The 15,365-nt window shown below is 38.9% G+C and overlaps 1 protein-coding gene across 1 annotated transcript in view; it reads left to right on the top strand.

The window, feature by feature from the left end:
* The window catches only part of HECW2 (HECT, C2 and WW domain containing E3 ubiquitin protein ligase 2), a 217,615-nt gene extending 202,865 nt beyond the window's left edge, over positions 1-14,750 (top strand). The window contains exon 28 of the mRNA XM_090282068.1: positions 13,393-14,750. Within this exon, the coding sequence (XP_090138194.1) occupies positions 13,393-13,504 (112 nt within the window). The 3' untranslated portion in view covers positions 13,505-14,750. The remainder of the gene's footprint in view (positions 1-13,392) is intronic.
* Positions 14,751-15,365: the final 615 nt, after the last annotated feature.

Raw genomic sequence — 15,365 nt, 5'->3', positions numbered from 1 at the left:
TTCTGTAACCATCATCTATAATATATCAGGCAGTAGCATACTGGAAAAAGCACAGGATTGGGAGTAAGAAGACCCCAGGGTTCTAGTCCCACCTCTGCCACCCCCTAACTCTGGAACATAGAAAACCACTTGATTTCTGGACCCCAGTTTCCTCACCCGTAAAAGGCCAGGGAGGAGACGGTATATGGGGTTTGGTTGAGCAAGAAGTAACACCAACAGATTGTTGAAGAATCTTGGGGGTCGGGCTGGATTTACATTTTTACTTCCCCAGGAGCTCCAGGAAGTTCGCGTGCCGACTCATTACAAACAGTGTTGTTCTTCAGTATGGTTGCATACACACAGTTGGGCAACAGGCGTTGTTGTTTCTTCCTTTCTTTACTATGACCTAAGGCTGCTGCCAGATTCTTAGTTTTACCCAGATTATAAAATAGCACAAATAAAGATGATATGAGGCACATCAGGAGAGCAGTCCGTGTTCATGCATCTATAACAAGCCCTAACTTTTCAGGTCAGATAGGAGGAAAGAGTTCCTTGGCTGTTCTGCTTCTCATTAGTCTACTTATATAACCTAGTTTAACAGGCATGACTGCTGATCTAAGCCCTATGATGCACTAGCTCTATGATCCTAAGCAGAAGCCTAGGTCCGTCTCTGAAGAGGAGGAATAAGAGTGGTATGCTAAAGGAGTGTTTGTGAGGAGTGAGAGAATATGTAGGACAGTCCTCAGGGATAGTAGGGTTGTGTTTTTTTTTTAATCTTTTTAACCTTTTATCCTAAATCTTCTGTAAGCCACCATGCTGCTATAACTATTCAAATGTGCTCCACAGAAAAAAGTGCATTTGGTAAAAACAAGAAAAAGAAGAACCTCTGTCAGAAATGAATTTCTTCACGGATAACATTTTCATCACCCTTTTGCGGGGTGTTATTAGGTGTAAAAAGATCTGTAAGATTGGCCCTGGTGTAAAGAGATTGTCCTTCGTGGCTGAGACCATTTCTCCTGCCATCAGAACACTTTCCTGATAGGTTTAAGTTGCAGGACTGGAGACCTGATTTGTGTCAAGCTGGTCAACCCCATGTCATTCCTTTTACTTATTAGCGAGATGGTGTTTATGTCCAATGTAACGTACACACGGGCGACAAAATGGACGGATTTCCTTCTTACTTAAAAAGTGAATTCTCTAAAAGAGTCTGGCATCATCTCAGGTCAGGCCTGGGAGGCTGCGCCCTGGGGTGCTGACAGTGGCTCTCAAGGATGAGCACAAGCCATCCTGGCAAATGGAGGGCATCTTAGTCTTTCTAAACATGGAGGATTGAGGGCCTCTCAGCCTCTCAAGCAAGCAGATGTGAGACTCATCTTTTCTCAGACTTCCTGGTCTTCCTTTGCGGTAGCAGTGAATACAGCACCGCTCACCATGTGGGCCAAGAAGTGTAAATGTGCGTGTGGGTTGCCTCGGAAGCCAGTACAAGTGGAATCAATGGTTCCTTTTTCTCTCTTGTGGTAATAAAGTAACTAGAGACCCAGATGATAAATAATGATAGAGGCAGACGGGTGTCCCCATAGAGGGGTATGGCCTGAACACATTGCTGCACTTCCTCTGCTTTCTTCGTGGTGGGTAGTTTGCACTCTATTTTGCATTTCTGTAGATTTCCTGTCCCCCGGTGTTCTCATGGACTTGTGAGACAGTAAATTCATTTTATGGCAGTTGCTCTCAAACATTCTGAAAAACAGGCTGCTAAAATGCCAGCCTGGAAAATGCAGGACAAAGCCTCTCAGCCAGCCTGGTATAGAGTTTATATGCTTATCTCTGAGGTTCCTGCCGAGTAAGATAACAGAAGGGTTGGAAAGCTTCAGTTATGATGTTCTTTTGAACATCGTGTTGGTTTGGCCAAGGGGGAAAGCCCGAATTTTTTTAAATGGCTCTGTCTGGAGACTATGATGAGTGAAATGCTGACCCAAATTAAGAAATAAGAAGCATGAGTTAATTATGAAGTGGGTATCTCCAGGAGACAGTTTTTCTAGTGGAATAGAACTTAAAAAGATAAAGTTATTGTTTAAAGAGAAAAAGACAACTTTTTTTTGTTTGTTTTTGAAACTCTGCTTTTTATTCTTATGAAAAGTAAACTATTCACAAAAAAATGCCAAGAAGCATATATATCTATCCACTACTGAGATAACCTCTAAACATTTTAGAGTGCATGTTTTCACTCATTTCTGTACACAAACACATAATTTTAAAAACAAAAATATAATCATACTGTTTGTAACCTCTTCTTGTTTACCAAATATCACCAGTCATGAACATCTTTCCATGTCACTAAATATTGCTCTACGATGTCATCAATAATTCAGTTTTTTTCCTCCTCAGTGCAGAGAGCATTGTCTACTCTCAAAGTGAACCGTCAGCTAGGAAATACAAAAATAACTGAGGAGTCCTGTAATACAGTATCACTTTCTTTAATTAAAAAGTGTTTCGGCACAAGAGATGGGCCCTGGGAGGACCCCTTGGTGCCCCATCTTTTCTGTACCCACTTGAGGCAGCACCCTTGGGGGCTCCTTGGTTGCCCCAGCCCCCACCACCTGCTGGTCAGCTGAGGTGCCTTGTAGTCTGAGAAGTAATTGGCAGAACATCCTCATGTCTAGCAGGATCCATACTTTAATCTCTGATATAAAGTCCTCCTCAATTCTTTTCCCCTCGTCCCTCTCATTCAGTTCTTACAATCTAACAAGGATATTTTAGGTTTTTACTTTATTCTACCATTGAATCAGCGTGTTCTAGCAAAAATGTATCAGTGGTGTCTAGTTGTAGTCCCTTATTTAAAGTCCTTAAATGTGCTGTACCATTTGGATTTATCTCTACTTTGGGAAGTGGGTAAAATGATCACTAAAACATATTGTGTCTAAGAGGAGACTCTTGAGTCATTTATGTAAAAAGTAGAACTACTGAACTAATTTGTGATCATTTGATGGAATGAAAGAAATTTTAATTGCTGCGAGCAACAGAGAATAGGATAGTCCAAGTCAAAATGATTACTGGTGCTTGGGAGCTGTTTCACAAGTCACATTGTAAAGTGTATATTTGCGAGTGAAAAATATTATAGCTCTTAACGAATGGTTATAAACCCTTTCCTTCGCCTCAAGAGCAAACACTAGTTGGGGTTCATCTCTTCCCACCACCCTAGTCCATTCCATCAGCCCCTCTCACCTGGACCACTACAGCAGCCTGCTGGCTAAACTTCTGCTCTGTTCATACATCCTGTAGTTCATTCTGCACTCCGCACTCAGAGTGATCTTCTGAAATCTCAGAAACACTCCCACCCCTGCTTATACCTTCCAGTGGCTTGGAGTGAAATCCAGACTCCTTGATAAAGACTGACTGGTGGGTGGCCTTGTCTGGCCTATCACTCCAACCCCAATATATATACTCTCCCTCCACCTGCTGCAGCCACCAGCCTCTGTCCCGCTGTTCTTCAACGTGCCAAACTCAATTCTGCCTCAAGACTCCAGATCTTCATACTTGAACTCTTTCCTGCTCGTTGTTTATCTGGAGGCTCTTTCTCATCGCCAGGGTCTCAGCTCACATATGATCTGCTCAGAAAGCTCCTCTGGGTTTCTGCCCCAAGTGCACCTGTTATTCTGTCACGCCTTATTTCCTTCATACGACTTACCCCAATTCAGTCCTTGTGTTTAGTTATTGGTTTAGCTATTGATGATCTATTTGCCCCCTCTAGGACATAGCCCTATGAGAACAATGCCTGTTCTAACTGAATGTAGCTTCGTCCCCAGTGCTCAGTCCTAGCACATAATTGGCCCTCCATGAATAGAATAGTCCCTCTCTATATTGCGGTTCACTTATTGCAGCCTCACTGTATCACAGGATTTTAAAAAATATTATATTTAATTATTTATTGTGGATTTTTCACTATATCGTGGGATTTTTGTGATACTGTATACATATGTTGTTAAAGTTAACATAGGTTTAAGAGTGTAGAATATGTTTAAGAACATAAGTAATGTTTATAAAAATGTGGAAAAGGTTAATAAGGGACAGGGAATGGTTTTTAAGTGTGTGGGAAGGGTTCATACTGCCTTAAAATATATATAAATACTAAAATAAATATAAGGTTCCTACTTTGTGAATTTTCACCTATCGCGGGGGGATCTAGAATGTAATACCCGCAATACGTGAGGGAATACTGTATTGTTTTTCTTAAATTATTGAACTTTTAAACTGGAGGTGACTGCAGCACTCCAGACAAAATATGCCAAAGCCAGTTTCGTATCTCTCTCTCCTCATCTGAACAATTGGGATAGATACTAGGAGTTATATTACAACCTTATTTTGAAGAGTAAATGAGATAACACATGCAAAGTGCTTGAAATGATGCCTAACACATCATTCAGTAAACTTAACTATTATTATTATTATTTTCATTATTATTATTATTATTATTATTATTATTCCTAATACCTTACCTTCAGAGCTAGCATGGCATCTCACAGCCTTTAGGTGTGCAAGAAACAATATTTCTATTTTGTTTGGATTTCCAAGAGTTCTCATCCTAGAATAATTCCTTACTGAGTTTTCTTCTATTGGCTTGAATTTCTTACATTTAAAAAGTATGTACTCTTCTTCTTTGCCCAGGGCCAGTTCTCATCCTGGAACAGTTCCTTACTGGGTTTTCTTCTGTTGGCTTGAATTTCTTATATTTAAAATATGTACTCTTCTTCTTTGCCCAGGGCCAACCATAGGTGAAGAAGTTACCTGCTTAGTTGAATAGTTGGAAGAGTTTCTTCTCCTAGTTATTCCTGGATGCAGGGATTCCCACTGTGGGAACATTCCACACTTTATTTATAGACCCAGGTGCATTTTAACCAAAGTGACCTAATAAGACCTTAAAATAAGACCTTAATTCTAACTAGAATTATTAAAGACTCTAACAAGCCTTTAGATACTCATCACACATTTACTATGTGTTGATCTCTGTCCATATGGACCCCAAAGAGGGAAATAGATTTAAGTTAACAGATACCAGCATCATTGCCACCAAATGGTACATGACAAATTAGTGGGAGTAGTAATGGCCCTAGAATTCCTTTTCATTGATTCACATTACTGAACACGTGGGGAGGGTCAGGGGCTGTGCTATTCCATCATGGGTTCCAGAAATGTTTGTGAACTGGTCTCAGCAGGAATTCCTGCTCTAAATCTCATAGTCAAAGAAAGTATTAGTGGGGGATAGTAGGGAAATTATGACTATTTTAAAAGTCCTAATAGAAGTTATACCTTTATTTCTGTTAATAAATCTCCTTAGGCTAACAAAATAATCACTAGATTACTTTAATTGAATTTCATCATGGTACAATTGGTAACTTTGGATTTCTGGTGCTGATTACAATCTCTGAATTCATCATCTACTCCCTACCCATTTCCTGTCTCGGCTAATGGCACCTCTGCCATTTCACTCTCCACACCCAGTGACTAGCTCCCTTTCATTGGTGAGATAAATGGAAAGGGTCTTTGCGAGAACACACGTCACTTCCTGATACGGCTCTGCCTCCTCATCTGGCTTCAGGTCCAGCCTTGGCTCCTGTCACTCAAGCCCTTGTACTTCCCAGGTTTCCTGATGCTGTACTGCTTCCTCACACTTCCAGCCAGTGTGCTGGAAACCTTCTCCTCCTTATTGATCCAGAAAAAGCCTGCCCACCTACAAATCCTTCAAAGCTTGGCATAGTGTCCTCTCTAAAGCCTTTCCAGACTCCGAAGGGCAGACTGGAACTCACTCTGTTATAATTGTTTGTGTTCGAGGCTTGGACTGCACTGCATTTAGGGGGTCCTGTTTGTGTGTGTGTATACAAGGAGAGACCAAAATAAACTGGAATTTATTTATAGAAAATTGTGTATTCTTACATGTTTAAACTTTAGTCACCTTCAAAGTACTCTCCATTTGATGTAATACACTTATTAAGATGTTTTTCCACTGCTCAAAACAGTGTTTTTGAACTCATTAATTTTGATGCCTCTTAGTGCTTCTGCCATTTTTTGTTTCACCTCTTCCACATCAGCAAAACATGTCCCTTCGAGGACTTTTTTCATCTGGGGAAACAATGAAAGTCTCTTGGGGCAAGATCAGGTGAATAGGAAGGGTGAACATGGGAGCCATACCGTTTTTGGACAAAAACTGCTAAACACTCAGCACAGTGCGGGCAGGTGTGCTCATAAACCTCCCATCATGAAATGGGCGAACGTGTTCATTGAAAGAGTCTTCAAAAAAAATTGACTAAAGCCAAACACGGCTTCTTTCACAACACCACCAGCTGATACACTGACACGGATGGATTCCTAGAACACTCACCTAGCGGGGGAAGCCTGTGCTACAAGGAGCCTGCCCTCTGGAACATAATTCTATTTTTAGGGTCCACCTTCATATCTAAAAACGTTCGTCTGTACATATACATATCTATGTGTGTGTGTATATACGTTTGTATGTATACATATATGTGTATATACATACACATTATACACGTGTATGTGTGTGTGTATCCTCACCCAAGGATATGTTTATTGGTTTTAAGAGAGAGGGAGTGATAGAAAGAGAAACATCAATGAAAAAGAGATAGAGAGAGAAAGAGCGGGAGAGAGAAACATTGACTACTTGCTTCCCATAGGTCGGGGCACAAACCCACAGCCTATGTATGTGCCCTGACTGGGACTGAACCACAACCTTTTCAATGTACAGGATGGCACTCCAACCAACTGAGCACCTCAGCCAGGGCTTGTCTGTATATTTTGCCGCCTGAGAGTAAACTCCTTGAAGGCAGAAACCAGACTATTAGTCATCGTCATCTCCCAGACTGGCATGCAATATGTGCTCAGCATTTGTTCATTCAATGAATGAAGGAGTAAATGAAATATAATGACAATTAAAAAATTAATTTTTACTCATCAGGGCATTTTGTATGGGAATGACAAGCTTTCATAATATGGACTCTTCAAGGGGGGAAATAATAAAAGAAGTTCTACAGGTGAACAGGCTTGGGTGCTGCCTGAACACTCGTTGGACCCTGAATTAGGAGGCTCAGGAGAGCAGAGTAAGACCCCACCTTGCCCCCTCCCCAGCCCAACTCCAGGCCAGCCCTGCTCTGTGGGATGGCATGCCCTGCCAACTAGAGCTGCCAGCCTCCCCTCACCCCACACCCGCCCCCTTCCCTGCCGATGGCCTGTGGTAAACCAGATGTGTAACATTTGAACTTGACAGGTCAGTTAGATCAGGAACCCTTACATTTCCAAAGAAATCTTGACATTATAAAGTGGTGTGTTCCAAGATGCCTTAGGAATTTTCCAGAATGCTTTTAATTACTTGATGAAGAGGGGGGAGTAGGAGTAAGGAAACTGAAATCTGAAGAATTATGCACCACTGACAACTGAAAAAGAGAGGATATTGATGAAACACTTTCTAAATTATAATGCAAATAAAAAGGATTTATTGGATTCAAGTACATTTTGTTTCTAGGACTGCATTTACCCGATAAAATGAGACCCATGACTTTCTCCTTTTCTCTCTCAACTTAAAATCCCGATTACATGTTTTCTTTGCCTTATATTTTGAGTCGTTATAAGCTACCAAAAATCAATTCTGGGAAAATGGACCTAAATTAATAAATAAGAACACACAGAGAGAAAAATACACAATCAAGTGACTCAGTCTATGAAAATTTGGATGTAATTGTGATACTCTGGCTCACTGGATTTGGATAATTAACTCATCTATCTATAGGAAAGAAGACAGGGTAAGAATGTGACCTCCTGGTTAACAGTTGAAGAATCCAGAAAGCATTAAGAGATCTATTAAATCAGACCAGATGTCTGGGGGGCATTTAAATCTTCTTTATACTGATGCCAGCATGATTTCCCAAAGACGGGTTCAGACCTGCCCTCCTTGAGTGGTTCTGGCTACATAGATCAAAATGAGGTAAACTCATTATAGCCTTAGTGTGGCTGGCTTTGAAAGATTTGAAAAATGTTCTTTTGTGGACACTGAATAACTGGATGTGCTTTTGCTGCCAATATCAACATAGTCCAAGGGCCCTCCTGTTACTTTCTGCAGGAGTTTTCTTAGGACATGGAATGGGGCGGGAGAAGGGGTGTGAAAAGCCTCAGAGGATTGTGTTTTGTTTTCCTTCTTCTTTTCTGTTTTTTTTTTTTTTTTCCTGTTTTTGGCTCATACAGCAAGTCGATGGTAAATATTGGGCAATTTACTTAACCGCACTATTCCTCAATTTCCTTATTAGCAATGCTGTCTTGTTTATAAAGAGTTTTGAAATTTTCGCAAGCACACAAAATGCTGGTGCAGATAGCCAGCATAGGTATTTTGTTTCTGATCCATCTGATGCTTCTCCAACAGTGGAGACCACCTGCATCGGACTCACTTGGAGTGATTATTACAAATGCAGAACCCTAGGCCCATCCCAAACCTTCTGGATTAGAATCTCAGGGGGTGCAGCCAAAAATCTCCATTCTGAACAGCCTTCTTGGTGACTCTGATCACTCTGAGTATCCCTGTTTTCTGGGGATCCCGAGGTAGAACTAAGCACTTAGAAATCCCCTGGTATCTCCCAGGGTTTTTTGGATTGATCCAGTTTGGACCATTTTCCCCAGAGCTGTTGCATCTTGTGATTGAACCATTTATTTTAAAAATCATTTGAAGCTTTTTTTTGCTAATCTCTGTCCTCAAAACATATGTAATCTGATAAGATGTTGAGGACTAGCAGTTCTCCATCAGGGGTGAGGTGAAATTAACAGCCTGGCTTCCACAAGCAAAAGAACTGATCTGATGAGCATTAGTCTCTCCGCTTTCAGTTTAATGTTGGACTTCCCCTAGGAACCCAAGGTTGAGGTCCTATCTTGATTTGGCCACTGACTCAGCTTTGACCTTGGGAAAACCATTTAATCTTTCTGCACAGTTTCCCCTTCACAATATGTACTTTCTCCATCCTCCTGAAATATTTTTCGAGGAGCCGTTCAGTTTATTCAGAAGGAAATTTCTGTTACGGTAACCGTATGTTATATAACCAGATGTAAATTAGGAAGCAGTGATTGCCTTCGATCGTGGATCAGTAATGGTGACTGTGTCATGACTGAGGAGGATCAAGTAAGGTTGTCCAGTCCTTCCCTTTGTGTTGAAAACTGAATCTTTAGAGAAAAGAGTACCCAGGCTTATGGATTTATTAGATGAGATATTACAGTATCTACAAAGATAATACAGAAACTGCAATGAGATATGCAGAATTCCTGTTCCTGTGCTCAGAAACCTGGGAGAATGAAAGGACAGCTGTTTACTCCCAGCTTTATCTCCCCACTGGCCCTTGATAGTGGTGATTGTATTATATCACATTTATGACCTTTGCCACCTTTCTTGGACTGTACCTTGAGACCTGTAGGAGTTTTTATTGCTGCATTACAAATTACCACAAACTGAGTTTAAAACAGCACCCAAGTATTACAGCACTGTCTGTGGGTCAGAAGTCCAGGTGTAGCTTAGCTGGGTCTTTTGCTCAGTGTCTCCTCACAAGGCTGCAATCAAGGCATCAGCTGGACTGCATTCTTACCTAGAGGATCACTAGGGAACGACCCGCTTCCAAGCTCACTTAGGTTGTAGGCAAAATCCATTTCTTGCAGCTGTAGAATTCATGGCAGCTGCAGATACAGCAGCAGCAAGTCTCTGTCCTCTAGATGTTCTTTTAATGGTCTCACCTAATTAGGTCAGGCACACACAGGATAATCACCCTTTTGATTAAGTTAAAAATCAACTCATCATGGACTTCAACAATAGTTGCGTCATATCTTCACCTTTCCCATACTCCACTGGTTATTAGAGAGTGATAGGTCCTGCCCACACTCTGGAGATGAGGATTATGGCAGATTGTCTTAGAACTCTGCCTACCACAAGACCACAATGAATTAATGTTTGGCATTCCCTCTAACTATGTGCAAGTTAATGAGGGACTTTAAGCATTACTGTTTATGAATTTTCATTCCCATGTATGTGACCATTTTGTTAATTCTTGATTATCTAAAATTAACCTTTAGTTAAGGGAAAATATTTGGTTGTCAAGAGGGAAGGAACAGGCTTTGCCAGGGTTTGATAGATACTTTCACCTGCAGTCATATTCTGGCCTAAGCAAATAAAACACTGATTAGGGATTATTGCTGACCTAGAATTAGGGTCATTTTATTTCCTAGTTCACCCAACAAGGTTCAGTTCACAAAAATGAATTCACACCTATTCAAGATTACAACTATATATGAGGTACTCTGAAAATTGTTCCAAAAGTTGACCTGTCATACTCTTTGGTACACCAGCACTACAAAAGAAAAAATAGACAACAAAAACCCTTCTGTTAGGTATAAGCAATAGAGATCACCTTTTCAACATGCTTTCTAATCATAGCAACACACTGAAGAGAGGAAGACAATATATTCAGAAATAGATAGCAACCAGATTAATATTGCTCTGTAAATGCATACTAAATAAAAAAGTGGACAGGCTGGAAGAGATTAGCAGGAGATAAATAAAGAGTTAATCTTTTTATTTTGTAGTATTCATACAAATCAATAACAAATCCTAAAGCTTCAAACTATAAATGGACTTCACACTCATTAGGATGACTATTATCAAACTAAAAAATAATGATAAGTGTTGGTGAGGATGTAGAATAATTGGAGCCCTTGTGCAGTGCTGGTGGAAATGTAAAATGGTGCAGCCACTATGGAAAACAGTATGGCAGCTCCTTAAAAAATTAAAAATAGGATTACCATATGGTCTAACAATTCCACTTTTGAATATATATACAAAAGAATTGAAATTGGGGATTTGTACTACTGTTCATGATAACATTTTTTACAATAGCCAAAAAAAGGAAATGACCCAAATGTCCATTAATGGGTGAATAACAAATTGTGGTATATACATACAATGGACTATTATTCGGCCTTAAAAAGAAAGGAAATTCTGACTCATGATACAACATGGACCTGGAAAATGTTATGCTAAATGAAATAAGCCGGTTAAAAGAGACAAAAACTATGTGATTCCACTTACATGAAGTAACTAGACTGGTCAAATTCACAGAGACAGAAAGTAAGATGGCGATTGCAGGGATGGGAGAGGATGGGACATAGTGTCAATGGGTACAGAATTTCAGTTTGGAAAAATGGAAAGTTCTAGAGATGGGTTGTGGTGATGGTTGCAGAGCAATGTGAATATACTTAATGCAAAAAAACTGCACGTAAAAATAGTTAATATGACAAGTTTTATGTGCTATGTATTTTATCACAAAAAATTAAAAGGAGATGAACATTTAGGTCACAAAACAGCCTTGTTGATAACCAAAGGAACAGAATTTTTATTTTATTTAGAAGTAGCGTCTTTTCTTCTAATGGGATAATGAATGTTATGGAATATAATTATAGTCAAAATATATTTCACTTCTCTGCTTCTTCTCTCTCTAGAACAAAGATAAAGTCTTCATTTAATATTTTTATTCCAGTGTTTCACACAAGATAAATAGAACTGTCTTTTAGTATGCTAGTTCAATTTTTTAAAAAGTAAAAAGTTGAGATTATGCTGTAAAAAGGTATTAATAAGAATTATATTAAATGCAATTCTCAAATAGTTTATTATACCATAAAAAGGTGTTTGGCTGAAAATATTAATTGGATGATTTCCCCTCCATATGTCCTAGGGTTTGTGCTAACAAGATTGTAAACTCTGAGCCAGTGCTATTGTTATGTCCTAAAACTGGTGTCCTTCGAACAGAGCCCCTTCACATTCCTGTTTCTAATAAGCCCTGTGGCCACACATCTGCCTTCTTATCTCTTTTTTGTCTCATAATTTCCATGAGTGGTGATTATCTCTTGGCAATTCAATGAAGGCAATTAGAGTAAATCTTTTTGATGATAAGGATATGTATTAGAGCTAACAATGCATCTCTTATTAATTGGTCAAACACTATGACCCTGGCATTGTATTAAACATGTTTCCGTCATTTCATTTAATCCTCATATCCTTCTGAGGCAAATCATATTATTCTCTTTTTATTGGAGAGAAAATTGAGTCTCAGAGAGTTTTCATAACTCACTCCAAATCATACAGCTGGTTAATAGAGCTGCAATTCAAACCCAAGTCTGTCTAACTCCAAATCTCTGATCGTCCCAACAGCACACTACATGGCATCTAGGAATATAATTATATTTATTTCATAAGTGTAAAATTTATGAATAAGAATAAAAATTTATACATGTGACTTTGTGAAAGTAGCTCATTAATAATCATAGCTCTTAAAATTTCATATTAATTCAGGAGCATTTTTAAGTCAAAGTTTAGCTCCTGCGACAAGCTGTTGTACATTCATAATAAAATGCATTCTATCCCATGTCAAAAATTATAGATTTGCTTCCTGATAAGATGTACTATTTGAAGACTATCAGTTTATTTTTTTTATTGTGATTCAGGGGCAAATAACAGGAAAGCATTTTTCCCCCCTGTCTTGACAAAAGGGGAGGAATTTCTAAAAAGGAATACTTAATGTGATGATTTAATTAGCCATTATTTTGCATTGTGATTTAGGAGAAAACAGATTAGAGTACAGAATTCAAAGGAGTAACAATGGTGTATTGACTTTGACAAGCAAGTCCAGCCAGGGAATTTCCCAAGAGTCTACGCCATAAGGCAGGTCTTCAGAGACACTTAGTGCTCTTCCCTGCCCAGTAAAATGAAAAAATTGGAAACGGTAGATTTTTGAGAGACATCCATGCAAATGTCGTTTTTGAAAATGAGTTACTTTGCAGGAGCTTATATTCATGTTTGTAAAAAAAAAAATAAACCATCAAAAGAGTATTTTTAAAAAACTTGTGCTTGTAATTCTTACACAACTAATCAAATAGTAATATGTATGTAATATGGATTTTAAGTTGAAGAATATATATTTTTAAAAATTCTTAAAGATTTTATTTATTTATTTTTAAGAGAACCATCTATGTGAGAAACATCACTCACAACCCAGGCATGTGCCCTGACAAGGAATGAAATGGTGACCTTTTGCTTTGCAGGTGGATGCCCAGCCAACTGAGCCACACCAGTCAGGGCAAAAATATATATTTTTAAACATCCCATTTCCCTAAGAGAAATTCAATTCTGAATTTTTTTCAATTCTGAATTATGAAGTCAAAATGGTTTCAAAGTTTTCTCCAAGAGGAGTGTGAAATTTGACAACAAACCAAATTGCATATAAAAGAGAAGCATATTAACATACACACACCCCCACACACAGAACAAGCGATCGATCTCCTTTTCCTCTAAGCATGCTAAACTACGTATGCTTCCTCTGTTTGCAGAGCTCACACTTGTTTTAACCGTCTGGATCTACCCCCGTACCCATCCTTCTCCATGCTTTATGAAAAACTCTTGACAGCAGTTGAAGAGACCAGCACCTTTGGACTTGAGTGACCCAGGAGCACATCAGTGGGGTGTGGAACAGACAGGCAATTTCAGAAGCTGCCCCGTAGAAGACCGGCTGAACGTCGGAAGTTTCAAGAGTATGCTTCCATTAGAGTAAAACTGAGTGCTGTCATCTCCCAGAAGCACGTGCTCTGCCATATTTGGGGACTGGAGAGTGGTGATGAGTCCTTTTGGAAGGATGTGGGTGAGCTTGATGCCCAGGGAACAGGCCAACAGTCTTTCAATCAACAGTTCTTGACTGCCAAACTTTTTTCCACTTGTTACGTTCCAAGACAAAGATGAGCCTGTACATGATCAACTCCATGCTAACTTTTCAGGGACTCAGGAGAATCTTGAAACTTAAATTTGAACGTGGTTCAAGCCAAACTGGCAGCACTTGACCCCATCTCCAAATTAGTGTGAGTTAAATAATATAATAAAAGCAAATATATTTCCTGAACGTACATTCATTGAAGCCCTAAGTTGTAACAGAATATTCATTTTCTTGCTTATGTGTGCCTGCATGGTGTGCACCATAGGTTGCAGCTTTCATGGGACATGAGTGAAAATGAAAAACCAGGTCAGTATGAGGTCACTTTAAAGATCTGCAATGAGGTGGTCTATGGCAATGTATATGCAAAGTGGTATGTATGTAATTATGGCTGAAGACAAAATGTTATACAATGAATTACTAATGACAGACTTTATGCTTTATAATGCATGGAAACAATTTTAAATAACTAGCAATTAATCACAGCATATCAGGAAAAAGTACACAGTGAGTTCTGTTCATTTGTTATAGGTCATTAGATTTGTGTTCTTTAAGATGTATATAGGGGCCTACCTGTCCTACTGTATGCGTCACCTGTTCCATTTTCATGTTCCATGCTTACTTGGGCATCATGCTAGTATGTATCCTTTTAAGCACTCTCAAGGGAAAAAAGGGCCTTTTATTTTTATAAAGGTACAAAAAACTTCCCCAAAATATTTTGCACTGAATGTACCAAAGTTGAAGGGACATTACAATATGACTAACAGCAGCTCCATCACTTGACAAGTATAATAGAAAATAGCTTCCAAATCAGACTTCCTTCACAGTGCCATGTCTACCACTACAAGGACTGTGCATCTAAGTAATAATTTTTTAAGACTCACTATATGTGATAGTGTGATATGCATTTATTTAAAATGCATTAGACTCTTCCATCCATCAAATACTTTACAGGATGGCATTTAATAAAGATATTTCGTATTCCCCCCCACTGCTTTTTATTTGTACAGCATCGTTAAACACTCAGCTCAGTTAGGGAGCCATCAGCAACACCCAAGAGATCAGCTCTCTTTAGTAATAAGAATACCATTTTCCCTCATCAGTGATGACATCACAAATTGAAACTCTCAGTACTATATTTCTAAGCCTGTGTTTTCACTGATGAGTAATTTTCTTATCAATATATGGAAACAATTTTTCTATGAGATCTCAGAAATTGCATGTCATCACTAATGTTATATTTGCTTAGTTTTATTAGAGAGTGTCCTTCGATTTTATTGCTTTGGGGGTTTTTCACATCATTGTTTATTTCTTGACTTATGGCCATAACTAATCAGAGGTTCAATACAGTGAAGTTAAATTGTGAATAATAAAAGCGTTGGATTAACATTTGGTTTGCCAGCCTATGGTTTTACAGGCATTGCCCGAACACTTCTTTGACATACAAGTAGCCATGGAATTATAGTTATGGGATGTTGGCAATCTTATACTTTATAAAGGTTATATGCATGGTTTGTGTATGTTGTTTTTAAGAGCTGATTGCTCCCCTGTTGGTTAAGCTGTGTTTACTGTTGAGACTCTCATTTGCATTCCTGCACT

This window comes from Furipterus horrens, unplaced genomic scaffold (assembly GCF_987537825.1).
Source record: "Furipterus horrens unplaced genomic scaffold, mFurHor1.1.pri manual_scaffold_1, whole genome shotgun sequence".
In the NCBI taxonomy this organism is placed as follows: Eukaryota; Metazoa; Chordata; class Mammalia; order Chiroptera; family Furipteridae; genus Furipterus; species Furipterus horrens.
The sequence above is the reverse complement of the archived record's forward strand: the minus strand, read 5'-3'. Positions and strand labels throughout refer to the sequence as shown.